The sequence below is a fragment of the Micromys minutus genome (assembly GCF_963924665.1).
Source record: "Micromys minutus genome assembly, chromosome: 27".
Classification (NCBI taxonomy): Eukaryota; Metazoa; Chordata; class Mammalia; order Rodentia; family Muridae; genus Micromys; species Micromys minutus.
In genome coordinates this window covers 40,499,658-40,525,050 of record NC_137962.1, presented here as the reverse complement: position 1 = coordinate 40,525,050, position 25,393 = coordinate 40,499,658, and the positions used below count along the sequence as shown (strand labels likewise).

General features: G+C 48.7%; 2 protein-coding genes across 2 annotated transcripts; one reads left to right on the top strand and one right to left on the bottom strand.

The window, feature by feature from the left end:
- Positions 1 to 1,682: 1,682 nt before the first annotated feature.
- LOC308438390 (apolipoprotein L2-like) lies at positions 1,683 to 7,558 on the top strand (the record flags this gene model as incomplete). The annotated part of the gene is made up of 4 exons (XM_080939743.1): positions 1,683 to 1,695; positions 3,788 to 3,914; positions 4,418 to 4,522; positions 6,694 to 7,558. The coding sequence occupies 4 exons, from the start codon at positions 1,683 to 1,685 to the stop codon at positions 7,556 to 7,558; spliced, it is 1,110 nt and encodes a 369-aa protein (XP_080795869.1).
- Positions 7,559 to 22,189: 14,631 nt separating this feature from the next.
- Positions 22,190 to 25,131, bottom strand: LOC308438389 (apolipoprotein L2-like; the record flags this gene model as incomplete). Its single annotated transcript, XM_080939742.1, has 3 exons — positions 22,190 to 23,066; positions 24,646 to 24,772; positions 25,101 to 25,131. The coding sequence occupies 3 exons, from the start codon at positions 25,129 to 25,131 to the stop codon at positions 22,190 to 22,192; spliced, it is 1,035 nt and encodes a 344-aa protein (XP_080795868.1).
- Between the last annotated feature and the right edge of the window lie 262 nt (positions 25,132 to 25,393).

Sequence of the window (25,393 nt, the reverse complement as noted above, 5' to 3'; positions counted from 1 at the left end):
CACTGGAAACGCTCAGAAACCTGACAGAGCCCCTCTCTGCCTTTCCTCCTGGCTGAGCAAGTCCATGGTGCTTGCTTTTCTGTCACCAACGGCCCATGGCTCCGACCACACTGAGACTACACTAGCCCATGTCATGAGCCTCACTGGAGAAGCCATCAGGGAGGAAGTGGCTGTGGGGGCCTCTCTTGGGATGGGGGCCGAGTTCCAGGGCTGCCTGGAGCACCAGCCTGGAGCACTGGAAGGTGCTTGTGGTGGGAACTGGGATGGGAGTGGTGGTGAAGGTGGAGGGACACAGCAGGCAGGAGGGGATGTGTGGGACAAAGGGCAGGAATTTGGAGACTCCAGGGAGGAGCTTGCGGTCCTGAGCCCTGGGCTCCTTGCCCAGGGAAGATGTCATGCAGGCGCTGAGGAGACGAGGGTTTGCCGAAAAGCTCTGCTCTGCCCCATTTAGAGACCTCGGGAGGGAAGCTCCAGCCTGGGCTTTCAGCTGGTCGGGAGCAGGCAGGACAGGGTTCACCTGGACTTCCTGTCATCAGAGGGGCTCAAGTGTGACTCACCAACAGGAAGGATCACGGTACACGGCAAGATCAAGGATGACAATGGGAGGAGGATACAGGTGTGTGTGTGTGTGTGTGTGTGTGTGTGTGTGTGTGTTTGTGTGTGTGAGTATGTATATGTGTGTATATGTGTGTTGGTATATATGTGTATGCATGTGTGTGTATGTGTGTGTATATGTGTGTATGTGTTAGTGTATGTGTATGTGTGTGTGTATGTGTGTATATGTGTGTTGGTATATAGGTATATGCATGTGTGTGCATGTGTGTATATGTGTGTGTATGTGTGTGTATGGGTTAGTGTATGTGTATGTGTGTGTGTTAGTGTGTATGTATGTGGGTATGCAAGTGTGTGTGTGTATATGTGTGTGTATGTGTGTGTATGGGTTAGTGTATGTGTATGTGTGTGTGTTAGTGTGTATGTATGTGGGTATGCAAGTGTGTGTGTGTGTATATGTGTGTGTATGTGTTAGTGTATGTGTGTGTTAGTGTGTGTGTATGTGGGTATGCAAGTGTGTGTGTATGTGTTAGTGTGTGTGTATGTGTGTGTATGTGTGTATTGTGTGTTGGTATATAGGTATATGCATGTGTGTGCATGTGTGTGTATGTGTGTATATGAGTGTGTATGTGTTAGTGTATGTGTGTGTGTTAGTGTGTGTGTATGTGGGTATGCATGTGTGTGTGTGTATGTGTTAGTGTATGTGTATGTGTGTGTGTGTGCGTGCATACACACAGTTTCTGCCTGCAGATGGCCGCCAGAACATTTCTCTCAATCTCTCTTTTTGTGTGCAGACTCAGTTCTTTCTCCACAGCCCTGTCCTCAGCTGATGCCTTCTCCAGTGTCCCCAATAGGACAGAAGTCCTCTGGCTTGCTGAGGAGAGAACATCAGGCCTGGGATCACAGGACTGACCTCATTAAATAGCAGTGGCAGAGCCCAGGGACACAAAACTATGGGTCAAGTGCTTTGGTCCTTGGCAGTCACTGTTGAAAGAACTCTGCGTCCCAGATCCCCTCAGCTGTCCCCATTCTATCTCACAGGTGCCTTGTCCTCCTGTAGCCTGGACACCTGGTGACTGTAAGGAACACCTGCCAAGTCCTCTGCCTGACACCGAGACCAAGCAGCTGTCATGGCCACCCGAGGTAAGCATGTTGTTCCCCACTGCTACACATGACCTATGCGTGCTAGAACCTCTGAGCTGAATGGCTGCTGGGGAGTCAAGGGTACAGAGAACCCCAAAGAGAGCACAGAGAGTCCTCGGTCACAGTGCCTCCCCTTCCTCACTTTGCCATAAGTAAACTCCCAGGATTCACCTGCTTAATACCCAGCCTGAAAAAAATGGAAGCCAGGAGAAGGAGAAAGGGAGGGAAAAATTAAGAGACGGGGGAGTGGTGTCTCGGGTATTCCATTGCTGTGAAGAGACAACTGTGACCCAGGCAGATCTTACAAAGTACATTTAACTGGGAAGGACTTACAATTTTAGACATTTAGTCCTTTATCATCATGGCAGGAAGCAGGGCAGCGTGCAGGCAGACACGGTGCTGGAGGAGCTGAGAGCTCTCCATCTTCATCTGAAGGCAGCCAGAAGATTCTGTCTTTCACCGACATCCAGGAGGAGGCTCTCTTCCATACTAGGTTGGAGAGTGAGCCTAAGACCTCAGAGCCTACCTACACCCTGGCTCACTTCCTCCAACAAGGCCACGCCTACTCCAACAAGGTCACATTTCCTAATAGTGTCGCTTTCCGTGGGCCAAGCATATTCAAACCACCGTGGTGTAGACTGGAAGCAACCAGCTCCAGATCCAGGTGTCCTCCAACTCATGCTGATTGACCAGCCTGTCTTCAAACTCGCAGGGATCCCTCTGCCTCAGCCTCCCAAGCCCTTGGGATTAAATGCATGCACCACTATGCAGCACTCCGTTTCATATTTTAAATTCTTTTATTAGCTCTATAGACTCTTCATTCATTCATTCATTCATTCATCCATCCGCTGTAACTACTTTTTAAAATTTGCATTATTCACTTTTGCCATTTTGTAACTAATGAAGGCAGACTTACTTTGCTTACTATGTAGCATGACCAGTCCATCCAGGGACGCAGAGAAGCAGAGAAAAGGCTGGACAGTTCACATCATGGCAGGCAAAAAGGGGACAAAGCACTAACAAAAATGGCAGAGACAGGACGATGCTCATCAATCCCAGAGACACCGCCCATCCCCCAGTGACCTCCTGACTCCAGCCAAACCCCACCTCCACTGGTGCCTCCACTCAGACTTTGAACCTCTCACTAGCTCAGGCATCGTGCTCTGATTAGATGGAGAAGCTCCCTCACCACTGAACTCCCAGATGTTTATTAATCCAGTGGATGGAAAACTGACTGTTCCTGTGCTGAAGGTCACATTAGGGGCTGGAGAATGGCTGGGGGGTTGAGAGCACCTGCAGAGGACCTGGGTTCAGTTCCCAGCACCCACGTCAGACTCACAACAGTCTGTAAACGTGGGATCCAGTGGCCTCCATGGGCACCGGGCATGCACATGGTGCAGGCAAATGTTCATAAACACAAAATAAAAATAAAGGAAAAGACGTAAACCCACATTCAAGAGCCAACACCAGGCACACAGTAAACGGACTGGGGTTTTCCCTCTTCCTGGGGCTGAAGAGATCACTTCCTCATTGTTCTAAGATGAGAGAGATACAGATCTCTGCAAAGTCCCAACACCTCCCAAGTACATTAGTGTCCTCAGGATGGCATCGTGAAGAGACACTGGACAGGTGGCTTCTACAGAAAAGATCTCCTCCCGGTGCTCTGGAATCAGATACCACAGAGTGCAGCAGGGTGACCCTGGAGAGCACTCTCTTCCTGCTTGTCCTGTCTGTGTGCCTGGGCAGAGGGAGAGGGGCAGGGAAAGAGAAAACGGATGGGGGAAGAAGGAGAAGGAGGGAGAAGGGAGGACAGCTTCTTCCTGGTTTGTAAGGGCACTAACAGGGTGGTGAGGAGCTCAAACACACCCTCACTTAATTTCAGTACTGTGTGTCCTTAAAGGTTCTGTCTCCAAACAGTCACCAGGGCAAGAAATTTTACAGATGAGTCTAAGGACACACTCAGCCCCTACCACTAGTGACATTAAAATATTCCCTGTGGCAAGTGCTCAGACACACACTTAACCAGCTTGTCCCTGACCCATTTAATCTCTGTGCACAGTCCTCTGACCAGATGCATTTCCTTCCCATCTAGACAGAGAATGCTCCATTGAGACTGCGGCTGACTACCTCCTGGATACGGGGAGCCTAGAGGACCTGCAGCTCTTGCTGACTGAAGAGGAAACCTGGAAAGTATTTGTGGCAGGACTTGATTTGTCCAGGTCACCTTCCTGAGGGATGCCTGCAGTACCACAGTTCAGGCCTGGTTACCATTTTCTAGGCAGGAATACTCTCCCCAGATAGACCAAGTAGTTAGGGTTCAGGATGTCTCTTCTTAGCAAATATTTCCCTTACCATGCTCTCTACCAGAGAAGAGCCTCTGCTTGAAGGGAGATGACAACAGCCACAGGGAACTAAATTATTCCTGCCATTGCCATTCCTGTGGCCACTGGAAGTTAGTTTATTACATTCTTCTTTATTTCATCAGTATTGAGTGGCATTGTGAGAATAATAAGATAATGCATCTGGAGAGCCTAGCATATAGCCAGCACACAGTAGGCAGCCTGCACACAGTAGGTGTTCATCAAAATTTAGCTTTTTAAAGTGTGCGTGTGTGTGTGTGTGTGTGTGTGTGTGTGTGTGTGTGGGGGGGGGGGGTTTTTGCATTTGGGTGAGTTTCTTTTACAAGCAGTCTTCCTTTATCAATTGGTCTCCCCTATTACAGGGAAGAGGAAGAGGCCTTGCGAGAAGCTCTCAGTAAGATCTTTGCAGATCCTGACGGAGAAGGTGAAGACAAGCTCCACCATGACCTGCAGGACAAGAAAGAAAGGTACTCGGGCAAAGACTCGGTGAAGCCTTTTTCTCTCTGGCTGTAAAGGGAAAAGAACAAGGTTACAGAACCCTGCATAAGAGTTTGAACCCCAAGCCCATAGTACAATCAAGTACATAGTACATCAAGGCCAAAAGAGGACACCAGATCCCCTACAGCTGTGAGCCACCAAGTGTGGGTGCTGGGACCTGAACTCACGTTTTTCTAAAAGAGAAACATGCATTCTAAATAAAGGAACTTTCTCTCCTATCCCATTACAATGTCAATTGCCTTTATTTACCTGGAACTCATCACTGTGACCAGATTGGCTGACCAGAGAGTATGAGGACCCTTCTGACTCTGTATCCCCAAACAGGGATGACAGGCCCAGGCCCAGCACCTGGCTTTCCTATGTGGCCTCTGGAAAACCGTTGTAACAGACACTTCGCCATCTTAGCCACATCTCCAGGTCCCTTCAAGGGTTTTAAGCAGAATCTTCTGTTGTCCTCAGGACACAGTGCCCCATGTGAGAGGTCACATGGAGTGACATACACCAATAAAGCTCCAATGAAAAAGAACATTTAGCCTGATACAACTTACCACAGGCAGAAAGACACTGTTCAGGACTGATGCTCTAAGACACAGAGACAGAACAATTCTGATATCCATTCATCTGGAGACACATCACAGAGGATCTGAGAGTCAGGCAGTAGAGAGCAGAGAGTAGAACCATTGTGAGGCTGACCTCATGAGATCATCCTGAGGAAAGTCAAGGCCAAACCCAACAAAGGCTGGACATGGGAACCTGATGGAGGCTAAGCGTCAAAGCTGGGGTGTTCTCTCAACCTCACTTAGGACTCTTGCCAGGCCTAAACAAGTATATGCCCAGCATGCACTGGAAGGGTATGAAAAGTCTAGGTCCATCCATACTGGGGAAGAAGTTTAGAAGACTTAGTTTTCTCAAGGAACAAATATTGTGTTCACCTAAGCATTAGTGTCCAGAAGTTTGCTGGGCCTTTATCAGATGCACCGTTCCGATGAGTGATCTGGGGTCCCCCTTCTTCCTGGAAGTCAATTCCTTCAGCGTCTCCTTCCTCAGGGGTCAGAAGTGACAGCAAAATTCCCACCATACATCACCTTTTCAGGCTGAGAATTTCTTAAAGGAAGTGCTTAGGAATCTACTTGTTCTAACTCCTTAATTTTTGCTCCTACTGAAACACTTTGCAAAGGCACAGTGAGATGCCCTGGGAATGGGGCCACATGTGAATGGAAATTCCACACATGTGAGTGTGGATTCCCCACGTGTGAATGGGAATCTTCTCATGTTTATTTCCACGCACGGCTGAAAGGGAAACCTATGTGCTATGTTTTAAGTGAATGGATCTTCCTTGTGAGCTGCCCAATCAGATCAAGCGGACACACCACTGCAGGACAAAAGACTGCAAGCTTCAAAGTATGTCCTATCAGCAGTTTCTCCCTTAGGGACGTGCAACCTGCAGAGTCTTGCAGGACAGGCGCCAGTCAAACATGGACACTCCTGGCCAGCAGGACAATGTCGGGCAGACAGGTGATGTTCCAGCAGCTCAGACCGAGAGATGGGAGAGTGCCCTCTTCAGCAAGCACTAACGTTCTGCAGAGTATAGGATAACCTCTTTTCTCTCACCTCACCTCTTTTCGTTTAGAGTTCCTAGGGAGCAGTATTTCGGTAGTGATGACACTGACCTTGAGGGGAAGGCTCCGTTACTAAATGTCTAGCAATAGAAGTGAGGGCTGGAGGGCAAGACAGGCAGCTCAGTGATGAGGACAGGCTGCTCCTCCTGATGCTGAGTCAGTCAGTGACCAGCTCCTTCATGATGGCTCAGGCTGATGTAATTCCATTTGAGGGATCCGATTCCTTCCTTCCTCTACCCTCCATGGGCCCCAGGCATGAATATGGTCCACAGATGCACATGGAGGAGAAGCAGTCATACACATAAAATAAAATTAAAGGGACAGTTATAGATGGATTTCCAGTTCACTGTGTCCTTAGAAACTAAGAATGGTGTGATATGTCAGGCATGCTCATAGGGGTAAGAAAGGGCTTATTGCCCCGTTACAGTCTCCTGCAGTTCACAGCGAATGCTCTGTGGGTTCCTCAGGACAGATCTTACTCTACAATGTCGTCCTCACTCAGATCTCCTCTCCTGTTGCAGGAAAGAGGAAGATACCTTGAGTGAAGATCTTCACGAGACTGTAGCTGATACTGACACAGACAATGAAGAGGAACTCCAAAATGAACTGTGGTACAGGGAAAGGTTCTTGGATGCTTATTTTCGGGTGAAACCAGAGCTTGAGGAGAGCATCAGGAAGCTCCACGCCCTGGCTGACAAGGTTGACAAGGTGCATAGGGACTGTACCATCTCACAGGTGGTGGCCAGCTCCAGCAGTGCTGTGTCTGGAGTCCTGACAATCCTCGGTCTGACTCTGGCACCCGTGACAGCAGGAGTCAGTCTGGCACTGTCAGCCACTGGCTTGGGGCTGGGGGCAGCATCGGCTGTGACTAGTGTTTCCACGAGCATTGTGGAAAAGGTAAGCATGGTGTCTGCTAAAGCTGAAGCCAGCAAGCTGATACCAACCAACAAAGACACAATGAAGGACTTGAAAGACATTTTGGAACAGAGTGGGCACAGACTTGTTTCTTTAACTACAAATTCCATCCAGAATGTACAAGGCATCCGGAAGAGCATTAATGCCATTCATGTGGCCAAGGCCAACCCTTACCTAGCAACTAGTGCCAAGCGTCTCATGACCACAGGAAAGACATCAACCCAAACCACTAGACAGGTGGAGGAAGCCTTTGGAGGTACTGCTCTGGCAATGACCAAAGGAGCTCGAATAATGGGTGCAGCAGCCACAGGTTTCTTCCTCTTGCTGGATGTGGTTAGCCTTGTGAAAGACTCAAAGCATTTGCATGAAGGTGCTAAGTCAGAGTCTGCTGCAGAGATAAGGCAGCAGGCTCAGGACCTGGAGCAGAAGCTGCAGGAGCTAAACCAGGTTTATGACAGCCTGATTCAGTGATCACTTCCTCTTCAATGCAGCTCAAGGGACTAGGGGGAGGGGATGTGCTGGACAGAGCCTTGAGCCCATGGGAGCCCCTGACCATATCCCTTTTAAGGCAGTGCCTGCTAAAGGGATAGAGCACATTAAGAGACAGGAAGCCAGAACACAGATGGAACAGTCTCATGACCTCTTACCAGAATTCTTAGATTCATCAACCTCCCATCTTCCCAACTAAGAACCAAGCTCCCAAGCTGGGAACACATCCAAGTCCTGACTAAACCACATCACAGCTGCTCCTGGGTTATGTCCACCATACTTCTCCAGCCTAGGCTCACCATCCTCTCTGTCCACTGAGCTGTCAATCTTCCCACTGCTTTTTGATTGGTTGCACAGAAAACTTGTCCTCTTTTCTTCTCCTGTGTGTTTTTCCAAAGATTTCTCAGTCTTACAATCAGACTCTGATTGTGAACATCCTTTCCTGTTCTTGGTTTTGGGTCCTGTGGGTACCGTTGGTGAAATGCTCAAGGCTAGAAAGAGAGGATGCTGGGAATGCCAACAGTCCAGTCATCACAAGTTCTTGGCCCTACATGCCACCACGGATGCTGACGGAAGGAGAGGTGACAGGATATGACGAGGGAATCCACTTTGTTCCAGCCTCCTGGGGAAATCCTAAGGTTTGATGCCTCTTGATGTTTAAAATCTGCAGTGATTGGATGAGATCTGCCAAGATGAGCAGGAAGGGCCACACTTGGTCCGTCATTTTTGAAGAATAAACTTGTGAACACTGACCTACACAAGCTTTGCCTGCTTTCTGCAAATGTTTTCATAATTTCTGGATTATAGCTATAGACACTTGATAATTCCTTCCCAATTTTAACATCTCCTCTTTTAAAATGTGTTTTCTTCATTGTGGTTAAGATGAATGTTTGAGATTTACACATGGGCTTTTCTTTCTTCCTATTGCATTTCTCTCCTGACAACTGAGGCTCCCCTGAAAGTGCATTTCAGTGGGCAGTGTCCCCTGCACCACGGCAGCTCAGGTGGCCTTCTTCCCGTGTTCTGACCAATGGAGACTAAGAGATGACCTGTGCGCTTTCTAGGTCTTGTCTATTTCAGCAACGCTCTTGCGCTCCACAGTCCCTCTGTCCTCCCGGGGGGCTGCATTGTGTGGCTAAGGGAGGCATGGCATCAGGCTCTCCTGTGTGAAGAGCAGGGACATGATGGCCTCCTGCAGGAACTGGGGAAGAGACTCTTACACCTAGAGCTGCCTAAAGTAGCACCTCCAGGTCCACGTTCATTGAGTCCTCTCTCCTGTGGAGCCCATGTGAGAATACTAGCAAACCCTGTGCCCAGTTGTTCAGCATCTGCCCATTGACTAACCCAAGAGCTATCACCAGACTCCACCCCTTCCTGGACCTTGACCCTGTTCTCTCTCCAGACTCTCAGTCTGGCCCTTTGGGTCATTGTTTACTTGAAACTGAACTCTTCAAAGATCTCACGCCCTGGAAACCTCTACACCATCAGTCTTTGAATGAACGACCACTTACTTACTTGTCCAGTACCCAGATAGCTTCTTTCAGACTTGCAGTCCAGAGTCACCTTACCTCTATGGTTCTGCCCACCTGGGAACACACCTTTCTTTACAAAGAAGAGGACATGAGCCAGGGTGGATGTTGGGGGAGAACCGAGACTGCCTATGTGACTTCTCATAATTACAGCATTACTACATGGGTGGTGAAAGTATTCTAGTTAAGTGGTTGACAATTTTCAAAACAGATACATTTTAAGAGAACTTAAAGCATGTGAGGTAATAACCTACCTCCAGTATTTAAAGTGCTCGTAACAAGGATAAAGGCTACAGAAAGAGACCAGGAGAAGCTCAGAGATGAGTAGAGGCCCCTGAAAGGGACAGAAGCGATGGGCAGAAAGGGAGGAGAGTGTAGAGCAGTTGTGACCAAGTCTGTTACTGAGGAACACAAGTGACAGGCAGCAAAGATCAAACCTGCAGCTGCTGCCCCTGGACAGGTCCTGCACTCACTTCAGGTTTTGTGAGGCTATTCTGACATGTGCGAGAGACGGGGGGTCCTCACAATGATCTGTGACTCCTCAGCCACATAAAGGGAGAAAAACAGTGCACACAGAATTGTACATGGCTGTCAGTGGCGTGTGCACAGTCAAAACAGAGCCAACGAACGGGCTCTTACATCCATGATTCCAGTTATGAAACAAACTGTTGCTATGGAGAAATTATGAGTTCTATAGAGCATTGCGTCATTGGGTTTAGGGAAGGCACGGGACCCTGAAAAGTTAGCCACAGGGTGTCACTTTGAGGGGATAGGAAAATCTTTACTTTGATGTCACAGTGATTCTATGAACCCATAGCTGTGGTAAATAACCAGGGACCTCCGCAGACACACGGAAGTGAGTGCAGACAAAGCCAGTGGAATTACACGTGTTCCTTTGTCAAGCTCATCGGGCAGGCGTGACGAATGAACACTGTTTACCACGTGGCAGCCAAGAAGCAACAGGAATAAGAGGAAGAAGACATAGCCTAGATGTGGTGTCCAATGCATGCTCCCAGTGACCCGCTGTCTCTAGTAAACCCTACTTCCCAATGGACTATTCAGAATTTTACTCCTGCAATAAAGTAAACCAGTCATCAAGTCAGAGGCCTCCTCCAAGCCACCTCTGCAAACTCAGCTACAACCAGAGGCAAGCTCTATTAGTCTCCATACTGCTGTGCATTTCAGCCAAGGGGACAATCTCAGTGACCATTCACACCTCCCATCACAGTGACTGTTCACGCCTCCCATCCCAGTGACTGTTCACACCTCCCATCACAGTTAGCGTTCACACCTCCCATCACAGTGACTGTTCACACCTCCCATCACAGTGACCATTCACACCTCCCATCACAGTGACTGTTCACACCTCCCATCCCAGTGACCGTTTACACCTTACCTCCCATTGCAGTGACCATTCACACCTCCCTGCTGCCTGTTGCCGTTCTTTGCTCTATGACTCGTTCAGAGCTACACAAGATAAAAAATGGAGAAGCTTTTGTAAGAGCCCTGACAAGTTTTTGAGTGGATGTGTAGAGTTGACCTTCTCCCTTGCTGGGCGGTGTGAAGATGTGAAAGAAAGAATAAATACAAAACTAAGGGAAGTGGCTGTTCCCATCACCCACCCGGAGGGTACTGTGTACAGGTTGACAGCGATGCCATTCCCAAGGAAGACCTCAAGTGGGGTAATAATTGTGAGATCCTCAGAAAACAGATCCAAGCATCGATCACCTGGTCGGCCTAGGGCAGGATGCTATGTGTAGACAGAGCATGCATGGAGAGTCTTGGTCTCCTGCTCACAGAGCCCTGAACCCTAGCAGGGAAGCCCATATCTACAAGCTCAGTCCATTGATTGATAATAGCTGTTAATACACACACTTCCTGCCTCCAGATGCCAGAACATAGCGCCTCATTTCTTCAGTGTGCCCATTCAATCCCTTTCATGGCCATATCTTCAGCTGACCATCTTTCACATGCACCCTGAGAATCCTTACTCAGACTGGGAGCTCCAGGCCTTGCTCAGGAGGAAGGAATGGAAATTCTGTCTTATAGGACGTGGTGACAGCCTTGGATGAGCAACAGGTCAGAGATGCAGAACCAAGTGCCACCATCCTTTCCAAAGCCCAAAGAAACCAGAACTAGGGTCACAGCCAAGGGTCAGGAGAGACTGTGGGTGACATTGGAAGGGAGATGTGGGTGGAAGGCAGGACAGAAGGGCTGGGAGGAGAGAGAGGAACTGAAGGCACAAAGCAGAGGATATGCAAGAGGAGCAAAGTAGCATCTCAGGCAGTGTTTGTGACTCTCTGCTCTACTCAGAGCTCCCTGAATATCCAGGAAGGCTGAGTCAGCTTCCAAAGTCAACGTGGTCAGAAGACAATTTGTACAACTGGAGACTGAGGATTCCCTGGTCCTTATCCATGAGGAAATACTTTCCCCGTTACTCCGTCCAAATTCAGGGGTAATTCAACACAGTTTCTCTGCCCCACAGCGTCTCTTGTCACTATTCTGTACACATTTCTTAGACATGGCAGCTCCCTCCTGCTCCTTCATTGTGGTCCTAAACCCTAAACCTATGTCTCTTCTTCCCAGCATATGGCTGCTGGCATCTTTATTTACCAGTCAGAATTAACTAGGGCCAGAGTCCTTCAGGGTCTATGTGCAGACTCTCTCATGCAAACAGTTTTGGGGGACCCGAATTAATTTGGCCAAAGCCATGGCACTGCTGAAGTTTCCCTGGTGTCTGGACCACTGAACTCCCTTCATAATAACCATGCATTGAGGGTCTTGGGATGGTAAACAACAGAAGTAGAGCCTGGCTGATTTGAACAAGAACATCCATTAAAGGGAACCAGTACATCCAGAGGATGGAAAAGAACAGCATTCACTCTGGTCCCAGACATGAGGACCCAGATCCAACATGAAGAATGTGTGAACACTGTCCCATCATCAGATGGCTTAGGTCCAAACACTGACTACTAATCCCCCACCATCACAACTGCAAAGTCCCAGGAGACTCAACAGGTTGATTGGTGTGAGTGTGACCCTCCCTCTCCCTGGGCATCATCAGCCTGTATTGGTCCAAGAGGGCAGAGACAACGGATGGGAGGGCCAGAAGCTCTGTGAGTATCTACAGTAATGACGACACACAGGAACCAGCTTCAGGGGTGCAGATAAACTTTACTTGGGGTGCTTATATAATTTTGGGGACAGGAATCAGAATATCCAGGATGGGTAAAAGTCATTGGCTGGAGGCTTATATTACCCAAATGTCTCACTTACCATGGGGAGGTATTTCAGGAATCTCAGGTACTAGCTGAACAGGTTCTTATTCAGGGGGTGGGAGAAGGAGTTGAACCTGTGACTTTAACCAAACCTCCTTGGCATTCTGCAGGTAGAGAGGTGTGGGAGTTTTAAACTCCCCAGACCAGGTCAGAGGAGGGGAAGCCCTGCCTCTGAAGGGAGTCCTCCATGCAGTGCCGAGCTCAGAGGTCCACTTTGACCTTAATTATCAGGGCAGCAGGTGAGTGGTACTTGGACCATCTTGCCAGAGGATATGGAGGGCAATAGATGATTAGGAACCCCTTTGTCTTCGTTAGGGTTTTACTGCTGTGAACAGACACCATGACCAAGGCAAGTCTTATTAATAAAAACATTTAATTGAGGCTGGCTTACAGATTCAGAGGTTCAGTCCAGTATCAAGGCAGAAGCATGGCAGCATCCAGGTAGGCATGGTGCAGGAGGAGCTGAGAGTTCTACATCTTCATCCAAAGGAAGCCAGGAACAGACTAAGCATCCTCAGGCAGCTAGGAGGAGTGTCTCCAAGCCCATCCCCAGAGTGACACACTTCCTCCAACAAGGCCACTCCTACTAGTGCCACTCCCTGGGCCAAGCATATGCAAACCATCACTCCCTTGAAGGGAATCTCAAGTCAGGCAGAATGTGGATGTGTAATTAATTACTCTACACAGTCACGTACCTAGCTGTAGCAATTCATGTCATTCTCCTCAGACAGAGAAACAACTTCAGAAACTCTCATAGGTTCTGAAAGTGCAAGACAAGAGCAATACCCACAGAACACCCCAGGATACACTCCCTGCCCTGTGATTTGCAGCTTGGAACATTTCTCTCTTGAGTGACTTCAGAAGCCCTGTATCACATGGTTAGCCAGAAGATCCCTGTCCCTACTGTATGATGTTGATAGAGAAAGATGGGTGGACCTGTGTTTTAGGGCACCTACTTGTGCAGCGTGTGTGCTTTGAGTATACTCTCCATGGTATGGACTGGATGGCAGAAATAACCAGCGTAGCAATACTCCTTGGCTGCTGACCCTCTTGGACTCCACTAGGTGGTGCTGGTGTTCACCCTCTGCTTCCTAAAGCCACTGCAGAGATGCTTCCCATTGCACTAAGGTCACTATCTTGTTGCAGTTGCCTCTGGACCAAAGGGCTTTTCAGCATCCCCACCTCTAATGTGGCACTACCCAGAGTGACATTTCTTGCCATGTCACTGGTCAACAGAGCCATTCTTTAGCACTAGACAGGAGAGAAGAAAAGAGAAATGGGGCAACCTCATTGTTAGACTACTTCCAACTGATTAGAGGTGTCTAGCTCCTTATCTGCAGCTGCCAAACACCAGGCCTCTCCCAGAGCACAGGGCGAATGAGAGCCAGCTGTGAAGCAGCCCCATAGTCCCACAGCTGGGACTCAGGTAAAGACACAAACTTATACTGTGGCTGGTTTTTAAACAAACCAACATTCTCACTACCAATTCTTTAAATGTGTGTGTGTGTGTGTGTGTGTGTGTGTGTGTGTGTGTGTGTGTGTGTGTATGTGTGTGTGTGTGTGTATGTGTTGGTGTGTTTTGTGTGTGGGTGTGTTTTGGTGTGTGTGTGTGTGTGTGTGTGTGTCTCAGATCAATGGGCTCCTGTCCTCGTGTGTTCCGTAGACTTGTGTTCAGTAAATGTTAACTGGCTGGTCTTGGCAAATGGAGTTAAAGCAGTCATGAAGTGGAAATGTATGGGTTCTATGGAAAGTCGGTTATGTTGGATGGTGTTTTGCTGGAGCAAACAGGTGAAGGAACATTTTGCTGAAGCAGACACAGGTGAAAGGATGTTCTGCTAAAGCAAGCACATGAAAAGACACGCCATGAAGGGTTCTTCACTAACACCATGCCTGTGTTGACCCGCCTCGCATGTGTTGTTGAGATCCATTTGTCAGGACCCCATAGAGAGAAACACACCAAAAAAAAACTTCTGGTGGTGTACTTCAGCCTCTTACCACTTCCTCCGACTCAGGCCAATTGGCAGTGATGTCAGCCTAGACAGACACACACGTGGGTTTTTCTAAGTCAGACTCACATGCTGAGGCAAGACCTGTGGAGGACATGTGATGTCTGGAGGGCATATGAACAGGACTGATGGACCATGACAGATGCTGGGCTTGGCTTGCTGGTACAGCTGTGCAGTACTGTTGGCCTTGCATCTTTGCTGATCTTCGCTGAGAGATGCACAGCCAAGAACGTCTCCTGGTGTCCCTCCTGCCCCGCCTCCTGCTGACTTGTACCAATTCAGCTGAGGTCTAACTGTTCTTGCTAGGTTGTGCCACTGCCGCTGCTATCCAGACACTACCAAACCGGACTGCTGGTGTATCCGTGAAGGGTTTGTGAGTGGACCAAGCTGATGACCTGTGAACTGAACTGCTGACTTCCTGACAAGTCAGATGAGATTTGCTACAAAGAACCATTTCTAAACAGGTCCACTTCCCCTATCTTTTCTCCACCTACTCTGGTGGGTGATGGTCTAGAAGGGAGATTAAAGCATTTAAGAACCATTATTAAAAGTGGCTATTGACAAAAATTAAAGCTACATCGCCACTTACAACCTCTGGACCACAGGTATTGGCCAAGTCCTGCACTCTGAGATGGCAAACATTCTCCTCATTTTCTTGTATTGTCACAGAATGTGCTGAGCAGATCACTAACTGATCTTCTTAATCTTCACGTGGGATGGGTTCTGCTTCTGTCCCTGGATTTAGAGATAGAGGCATGAGAATGTCCTCATCCCTGCCACCCTGACTATTCAGGGGTCTGTGAATGTTCCAGCCCATTCCCCACGCTGATCAAGGGAACCTGTCATGGTGGGTCTGTGGCTCAGCGGACATTTACATGATCCTTCATCTCACTGTGCTTTTCTCTGCCAAGCTGAAGTCATGATCAAAGGAGAGAAAATCAAGAGTAAGAAAATATCTTAAAATATAGGAACAAATATCCCTCTACAAGGAAGCGTGGTCGCTAGACTCTTGTATCTTGAGACTCTGCCTTGGTTTGCTCTTGGCTCAGCCTCTGAGTTGTGGGAACAAAGCTGATAACTTGTTCCTCACTTCAGTTTCCCCATCTGCAAAATCCCAGCATAGTCCCATATTACATGTGGTAGTCACACACTGATTTGGAAATCAGGGAATGATTGCAAATCTCCAATCAAATGCTGAAATGAATGTGTTGCAGTGTGTGGGTCTTGAGTAGTTACTTGCTCTCCCTCCCTCAAAGCTATGAGAACATGCCATCAGGTCCCAGTGACATTTGTATAGGATGAAATTGGCCCCAGAAAAAAAGATTTGTGTTGGTCCCTGAAATTGGCCCCAGAAAAAAAGATTTGTGTTGGTCCCTAGTGTCCAGCTCCTATCAATCAGTCCCTTCTCCTGGGACAGTGCAGAGATGTCACACAGCCATCCAGCTGTAGGCCTCTGGTAGATCAGAGGGCTTTGGCCCCTCACCAAATATGCCAGGAGAGTGAGTCATGAGGTAGTGAACTCTGCCTTAGAGGATGCTGGGAACTTCTGAGAGGAAGCAATGCAGACAGATTCCACGTGCCATGTGCTCCAACTTGAGAAGACCACTGTCGGCATCAACCTCTCCAGAGCCCAGGTCTGTGCTGAGGGGTGAGGAGAGGCAGATGTCCTTGGGGAGAGACGGAGCTGGTCAGCACCCAGGAGGCATGGAGAGTGTGTGGGGAAACCTGTTAATTAAGATCAAAGTCTACCATTGTCCGGATAGCCTTCTGGAGCCCGAAGCTGTATGGAGGATTCCTTCCACTGGCAGGGCTTCCCGTTCTCTGACCTTGTGTGAGGCATTCAAAACCACGCATAGACATACCTCAACCCTCAGAACACCAAGAGGCCTTAGATTACAAGTTCAACTTCTTCTCTCCCGATAAGAACCCTCTTAGCTAGCCTTGAGATTTCTGAAATGCTTCCTCATGCTAATGAGGCATTTCAGTACTCTAAGCCTTCAGCCAAGATCTTTGTCCATAGTGGCTGTTCCAACCCCCAGTTCCCTAAAACTATATAAGTCTTGAGTCACCCCCAAGTAAAGTTGATCTGCCTGTCTGCAGCTGGCCTTGGTGTGTCTTCACTGTAGGTCCTCACAGGACTTCCAAACCTCTTTGTTGTCTCTGTTCCCTTTGCCCTTGTGGACCAATATCCACAGACGATCCCTGAGGTAGGGATGGTCACAAGTGATCTCTGGAAGGGCCTTGAGCCTGAAGTGACAGAATTTTTTTTTCTGAAATAACATGGAGAACCCACAAACAACATGAAATGTGCAGAGAGCATAGAAAGTCAGCCCAGGGTTGTCCTGTGGGTGGGTGGACAAGGACGTGGGGTGACGGTGAGACTTAGGACCTGAGTCTGGGGTTTTGTTAGATTGGGGCTCCTCATAAGAGGCGCCTCTCCCTCTCTCTTTGAGTTCTGGCCTGTGTTTATTTTACAGACATAGCCATTGGCAGACCCACACTCCTAAGAAGCCCTAAGTGCTAAGTAGGAGAATGGGCTGAGTTCCTTGTTCATCCTCATGACAGCTCTAGAAGAGGGCACGGACCCATTTTATGGATGGGCTCAGAGACAGCAAATCCAAACTCCTAGCCAGGCCGTGTATAGATGCGCAGGAGAGAGAGCAGGAGAGCTCTCAAGTGGGGCCATTGTGCTGCCTTCACTTAGAGGACAGAATGCCTGGGACCTGACAGAGAACCCCAGAGGGACGGTATCTGGTATAGCTGCCCAGCCGGTCCCAGTTACTAACACTAGGATGCTACGGAGATCATGCCAATCCCCCTGGTGACAGGAGAGACCTAGGTGTTGGAGTGGGGGAAGGGAGGACGAATGTAGAAGAGGGAAGTGTCATAGGAAAGTTTGACATCCAGGGCTTGGAGTGGCTGTGCCGGCAAATCAGGAAAAAGGTATTATATAAAATTCCCAAATGGGGGGAGGGGGTTACAGGGTGGGAAGAGCCTAGTTCAGGCCTGAGTCCTGAATTTGAGGTGATGAGGGAGTGGTTACATCAGGGAGGAGAGCTTGGGCTTGTGTGCTGTGTGGAAACTTGGCACTGGAGAAGCAGGATGTCCTGAGCCCTGCATTCCCCTCTAAAGCAGAGGCAGCGCGGTCCACTGCCAGTGAAAGTCTGTGCAGACAGCCTCCGTTCTGCCTCATCTGGAGACCTCAGCACAGCTGGGAAAGGAGGTTGCTTGCCTGGGCTTCCAGTTCACCAGGAGCATGACAGAGCAGCCACCATCTGAGATCCCTCAAAGCACCTTCCTCCGCCTTCCAGCGTTCCGTATCTTCCACACGCTAGGGAAGTGCTCTACCATGGAACCACATCCCCAGCTCTCTCCATCAAAGAAGAGTGAGCCTCACAGTGCTTTGACCTGTGCGCAAGGTCACCCAAGACTCTGTCTCACCAAGATTTCCCTACTCTGTTTGACACATGGTCCTCATGTCTCTGAGGTCCCGAGGCTTTGAAGCAGAAGAAATAGAAAGGGACAGACGCCCTATGTCACACCCGTATCTGTAGCAAGATGCACCAGAAGTCTTTCAGCAGCCTCGCCTTCATGTCTGCCCTGTGTCACATGACCGCTGTTAGTCTGAACATGTCCTCCCGGAAACCAGAATCCTTATGAACCATTGTTCAAGAGAAATGGCTTCTGAGTGAAGGTGCTGAGTCCACATCAGGGTGGATACACATCAGGGACTATGGAAGCCTCATTGCTGTTGTGATAAAGTCACTGAGCAAAAACCAGATGCTGAGGAAAGAAATCTCTGGGAGCCACAGCCGCCTTTCACAGGCCTCGAAGAACCACCTCACAGATGTCTTGGTTTGTTCATTACTTCTCACATGACACTGGCAACAGACACCTGTAAAGCCCATATCTATCAGCCAAAGATCCCAAGGACACTCCTGTCATAGGTGAATCAGCCAGGTATTCTCTAGGATACAGAAGGCTCACCTTGGAGATAACATAGTATTAGTGAAGGTGTTGGAAGAACCACTGTAGGACCGGGGCTTTGGTGAGGTTGGCTGGAGAAGTGTCTACAGTGTCTGCTACAGCATGGTTGGTTGAATAGGTGTGGCCCCCAAAGGCTGATGTGTTTGAATGCTTTGTAGATAGGGAGAGACACTACTAGGGGATGTGTCTTTATTGGAGGAAGTGTAGCACTAGGGGGCGAGCTCTGAGGTCTCAGATGTTCAAACCAGGTCTGGTGTGTCCCTGTCTCTTCCTGCTTCCTTCAGATCAAGATGTAGATCTCTCAGCTCCTTCTTCAACACCTTGCCTGCCTGGACATGACCATGACAATGATGGACGGACCTCTGCAAGCCAGCCACAATGAGAGATTTTCCTTTATAAGAGTTGCCATGCATGGCTGTGTGGTCTCTTTGCAGCAAATGGAACCCCTAAGACATGCAAAAAGCAAGGGGACAGATCCCTCCATGGGTGTCTCTACAAATCCTACCTCTACAGAGAGGAGATACACTTTGACATCATGAAAATGCTAGTCTGTTTTGGGAGCCAAAAGAACGTCGCTTAATCTGTTCTGAAATGACAAGGACAATAACAGTGAAGCCTGTGACTAGGTAACTAGTAAGAATAGAGATGTGTGTAGCTCAAGGACCGGCGACTGTGAATCTGGGGACATGACCTCGCCTCTGCCTGGGACTTTGGCACCACATGCAAGATGAGGCAAGCATTCAGGCTCCAGACTCCCTTCCTTTTCTCCTTTCTTATTCTTATTGAAGTTTTATGTTAACATTAATGTATATGTATGTATATATATATATATATATATATATATATATATATATATATATAATGCTGAGTTTTGTTATTACATTTCCATCCACGTATACAATACCACTTGGTCATATTCACTTCAATCACCTTCTCGGAACCCTCTCACTCCCGCTGACCCCTACCTCTTTGTGGCCTCACCTCCTTCCCTGTGTTTTCCCTGTTGGTCTTTTCTGATCCTATTGTAGAGCTAGGTGCACCTGTGACTTTGCATCCAGCTGTGCTGTTTTCGGAGCTTGAGTGTGCCTGTTGTTGTGTTCACACTCTACAGCTGTGGCGTCCCCTTGACTGGCTGTTTTATCCTCTCTACCTGGATCCCACATCCCCTGCATTGTGTCCTGGATATCAGCAAAGGCTCTGACTAGAGTTCAGCACTCCAGCAGGAATAAGAGATCATCAGGAAAGATACTTTGGGGAGAGGATGGAGCCAAAATGAGATCAGAGTTAGAAAATCCTCCTGATCCATGGGAATGTTCTCTTGAAAATCTCTACTATCAAAGAGGCTTTTTTTTTTTTTGAGGTGTTGGGTGAGACAGGGTCTCACTATGAATCTCATTCTGTAGACCTGGCTGGCTCAAACTCAGAGATCTGCCTGCCTCTGCCTACGGGGTGCAGGGGTTACAGGTGTGTGCTTCCATGCCCAGCCCTAAGAAACTCTATACTCAAGGAAAGAATGTGGCTTTGTGGTCACCACGTCTCTGTCCCCCCCGCCCCCAGCAGCTTTGTGTTTCCAAAGATGTTTCAGAACTGGTGGCAGGGAGAGAGGCCGTGTTTATCCACCAAGGCTGGCTACTTGCCACTTACTCTCAACCCTGGGAGTGACCACATGGGACACTATTGGAAAGGCCAGAAGAGGATTCAGCATGGGTGTACTGGCTGGTTTTTTGTCAACTTGACACAGCTGAAGTTATCACAGAGAAAGAAGCCTCAGTTGAGGAAATGCCTTCTTGAGATCCAACTGTAAGGCATTTTCTCAATTAGTGATCAAGGGTGGGAGGGCCTGTTGTGGGTGGTGCCATCCCTGGGCTGGTAGACCTGGGTTCTATAAGAAAGCAAGCTGAGCAAGCCAGGGGAAGCAAGCCAGTAAGTGACATCCCTCCATGGCCTCTGCATCAGCTCCTGCTTCCTGACCTGCTTGAGTTCCAGTCCTGACTTCCTCTGGTGATGAACAGCAATGTGGGAAGTGTAAGCTGAATAAACCCTTTCCTCCCCCACTTGCTTCTTGGTCATGATGTTTGTGCAGGAATAGAAACCCTGACTAGAACAATGGTGGGAGAAGCCAGCTTGAGTGTTGTCCTGTGGGACAAACTGTGCAGGGATCTCTGTGGCCACCATGACTGGTAGTGTAACAATCTGCAGGGATCTCTGTGGCCACCATGGCTGGTAGTGTAACAATCTGCAGGATCTCTGTGGCCACCATGACTGGTAGTGTAACAATCTGCAAGAGGCAAGGAAGGTAATTTGATTCAAACAACTAAGTAGCCAGGGTTGGTTCAAACTTCAGGGGTCTTACCCCAAGTAGTTTATTTTAGACATATTTAACAGTACAGTTTGGTGAACACGTTCCTGGTGGTAATTAACTCAATCCTGTGTGCACAATAAAGCTTAAGACACGACTACATCAAACTCTTTCTCTACACGTGACATCTTTCATAAACGTGGGTTCTATAGGTGGACAAGTTCACAATAAGGGTCTAGAGGGAGGATCTGGTGTGGTCTTGGACATAAAAGTAGCATAAAAAGTCACCAAACTATTAACCATGTCTACTTCCAACCTTCTGGGCAGATAACAGGTAATACATCTCTTCCTTTGAAGAAACAATTCCGTTGCTAACCTTCCTGATTCCGCTGGTGCTGATCTCTCGAAGCAGAAGAACCTCTGTGCCTCCTATAAGGCTGTGCTCTACCCCTGGACTGAGCACATTGCCTCACGGGCTGGTCTGCTGACCTAGCAGCTAGGTGGTTAGGATGAGGGTGGGTGCTCTCTGATCGCACATCCTGAACCATGTTCTAATGTTTTGTTTTCCTTATCTATGACTTTGGGACCTTCAATCTAGGGTGCCCATTTTCCTAGACTGATTGGCTAATGTTCATTGAGCTAAAGTTGATATAGAACACAGGATGGAAAAGGAAGATGAGCAGAGAGGTGGTCTTGTCCATCATCCCCTTCCAATCCTCCCCCAACTCACGAGGAAGCTATGTCTCTGAGAAGGTGTGTCTCCTGACCACAGCTGGCTGCTCTCAACATGCCACCAAGTCTCTTGTTTTGTCAGTCCAATCTGGGTCACCCCAGCTCTATAAATCAATCATTATCCCAGCACACCCTATTGAGAGAGTCACTGGTGGCCCCTTGACAACTGTTGTACCTATTCTGTCATCACTCCCGCCTGTCACCACCACTGTCACCACCACCGTTACCCTAGGAAGTCACTGTGGCTCTTCCACACCCTCCTTCTGGCTTTCTTCCATTCCCAGCTGTCTCCTTGCTTGCTCCTGCATGGCCTTCTTTCTTCAAGTCTCCAGGCTCTTTACACCCAAACTGACTGTTCCCTCCCACACCCACACATGCTAGTCTCCCCCTGGTCCCCTGTTTCAGGCTCCCATTATCTTCTCCTTACTCCATGAGCTACCAGCACTGATCTTAACAGTGCTCAGCTAGAGAAAATGCCAAACTCCGGCTGGAAAGGTGGCTGAGCAGTGAAGAGTACTGGCTACCCCGCCAAGGACATGATATTCAGTTCCCAGTACCTATATCAAGCCGTTCACAACCTCCTGTAACTCCGGCTCTGGGAGATCTGATGCCCTCTGCTGACCTCTGAGGGCACCTACACCCACATTCTCAGATACACACATATACTACAACAAATGCCTACATCCTGAACTTCATGGGTCTGATTCCCTCCCACGAAAGTGCTTCTATCTCTACCTAGAACACCTCCCCATCTTCTGCACTACTTTGGGGGAGGAAGCATGTCACTGCGCTGAGCCTGCCTGCAAACCGTCATAGATCTGAATGAGTACCTCCAATTTCTCCTCCAGCTCCTGAGCCTGCTGCCTCAACTCCTCGGCAGACTTTGCTTTTGCACCCTTGTGCAATTTCTTGGACTCTTGCACAAGGCCGATCACATCCCCAATGAGGGACACACCTGTGGTGGCTATCCCCATGACCCGGGCTCTTCTGCTCACTGCCAGGGCAGTGCCTTTAAAGGCTTCCTTCACATGCTTACCACTGTGGGCAGAGATGCTCCCCATGGCCATGAGGCGCTTGGCACTAGCTGCTAAGGCAGGGTTGGCTTTGGCAAGCTTTAGGACGTAGATGCTCTGCTCAATGCATCGTAGAACTCGGCAGCAATTCTCAGACAAGGAAAAGACTTGGGGTCCTACATGGACCACAGCTTCTGCGATCATCTTTACTCTGAGCATGCTGGTTGACACCAGGTGGCTGGCTTCCGCTTGGGCTGATGACTTACTTGTGTAGTCCACTATACCAGTGGAGACACTAGTCACAGCCGCTGCTGCTCCCAGACCCATCCCTGTTGCCAAGAGTACCAGACTGACCCCAGCTGTCACAGGTACCAGAGTGAGGCCAAGGAGCGTTAGGATTCCAGACACTGTGCTGGTAGAGCCAGCCACCACCTTGGAGATGGTACAGTCCCGGTGAACCTTGTCAACCTTGTCTGCCAGTGTGTGGAGCTTCCTGATGTGTCCCTCCAGTTCCAGTTTCACCTGGGGAAATGCATCCATAAACCTCTCCATGTCCTGCAGGTCATGTTGGAGCCTGTTCTGGTCTTCCACAGCCATGTTTGCTGTGAGCGCCCTGAGGGCATCGCGCAAAGTGTCTGCATCAGTTCTGTAACAGGCATCAAGAGATTAAGAGAAATCGTTAACTAGGGATTTCGGTCAGTGGTAGAGTGCTTGCCTAATACACATGGGGCCCTTGAGTCCATCCCCAGAGCTAGAAAAACAAACAAACAAATGAAAATGAACAGTGTGTTATAGGTTCCATTCCATGTAGTCTGCCCAGGTCACAGCTTGCTTACTGTGACTCAGGAGGGATTTCACAGACATACAGAATCTTTCTTCAGATGGTGAACACTTAGTCATTGTAAATGCTCCTTAATCAACAGAGAATGATGTGTAAAAGTTGTGTTAAGATGCTCTTTGTGGGATTGGCTCCACAGTTAAGAGTGCTTGGTACAGGGCCGGAGAGATGGCTCAGTGGTTAAGAGCACTGGCTGTTCTTCCAGAGGTCTCGAGTTCAATTCCCAGTACCCACATGGTGGCTCACAGCCACCTGTAATGGGATCTGATGCCCTCTTCTGGTGTGTCTCAAGACAGGGACAGTGTACTTGTATACAATAAATAAATATTTTTTTTAAAAAAGAGTGCTTGGTGCACAGTCTACAGAACTGGAATTTAGTTGGTTCTGATATCAGCAGTCATGGTGAGAGGCTCAGGATCACCAACTTCCAGGAATCTGGCACCCTCTTGTGGTCTCCATAGGTCTGTGCATGTGCACTTTCACACACACACACACACACACATTTAGATATCTATCATCTATCTGTCTGTCTGTCTGTCTCCTTTAATCCCAACACTTAGGAGGCAGAGGCAGGCAGATCTCTAAGAGTTCAAGGCCAGCTTTATCTACATATTGAATTTTAGTGTAGCCAGGGCTATGTGGAGAAACCCTGTCTCAATAAATAAATGGTACAATAAATCTTGTTTGTTTGTTTAAGTGGTATTGCTCTTGCAGTTAGAGAGATGGCTCAGCAAATAAGAGCATTGTCTGCTCTTCCAGAGGGTAGAGGTTTGGTTCCCAGCATCCACATGGCAGCTCACAAATGTCTGTACTCCAGTTCCAGGGGATGTGACGCCCTCACACAGACATATATGCAGGAAAAACACCAATGCACATAAAAATAAATAAATAAATATTTTTTTAAAAAATTAAAATGGGCAAATATCATTAAGATGTGTGCTAGGTGTAAAAAAAAAATTACAGTGTATTTCATGTTGAGATGTGAATCTCATCCCCACAATGTATCATAGTTGAAAACATCTTAAAATCAGGAAAATCTAGGATCTAACTTCTGTACCCAGGCGTTTTCTATATTAAAGAGCGTTCGGTCTTTACCATGTGGTGTGTGGTGGGGGCATTGCTGTCATTTCTGACCTCCAAGAGAGCAAGAAACCCAAGGTCAGCCTCAAGGACAATGTGTGGTCCAGCCTTCTGGCGGCTCTCAGCTTCTCTGAGAGACACCGGCACATTCACAGTTCTGGGTGCATTCATGGAGGGGCTTTGGAGAGCACCGCCCATTGGACAAGGGCACTGGCTGAGAAAGACACGGGGCAAATGAGGCTGCACCGTCCACAGGCAGGGGAAGAGAAACCAAGAAAATGGGAGGAAGCCCTTAACTGTGGGTAACCTGGACAACTCAGCCTCAGCCACAAATGTCTCCCAGGCTCCATCTTCTGTCAGCAACAGCTTCAGGTCCTCCCTGCCTGGTGTGTGCTGTAGATACTCAGCGGCCTCCTCAATGAAGGTTCTGCTTGCTGGATGCGAAGGAGAGAAAGGTAGTAGGGCTTGAACAACACTATAGGAGAACAACAAGACTAAGGAGTTCAAACAACACTGAGTCTAGAGTTGGCTTCGCAGGCTGCCTTGGTCTCGCCTGAGGAGGCGGGATAGGGAGGAGGTGACCCCAGGCTGTATTCCCCTAGGACAGGGCCAGATAGACACCCACCCACCCCCGGAGAGCTAGTGTTGGGAGAGTACCTATAGTCCCCTTGGGTCTCCCCTTCTCTGTCCTCAATTTCTCTGCACTCAGTATGGAGGTCCAGGCTACCAGCAAGAAGAAGCCAGGGGAATATAAGTAACTACCTGGGGGGTCCTCGCAGTCTGAAGAGTCCATGTTGTCAAATGCAAGGTCTTTGGTCCAAGCTGTAAAGAAGAGAAAACAAACCGTGCAACAGAGGGGGAACCACTACAGAGAAGGCAACAGTGCCTGCCATGGACCAGACGCTATCCAAAACGTTTCTCTTCCCCCGGCTCTGCAGGAACCTGCTAGTCGTCTGCTTCTGACCCTCCACCCCAAATCTCCCCCTCCAGCCAAGGCAAAAGTGCCCTGTCCCGCTGAGATCAGCTGGTGACGCGCCCGTGGGGAGTAATTGACT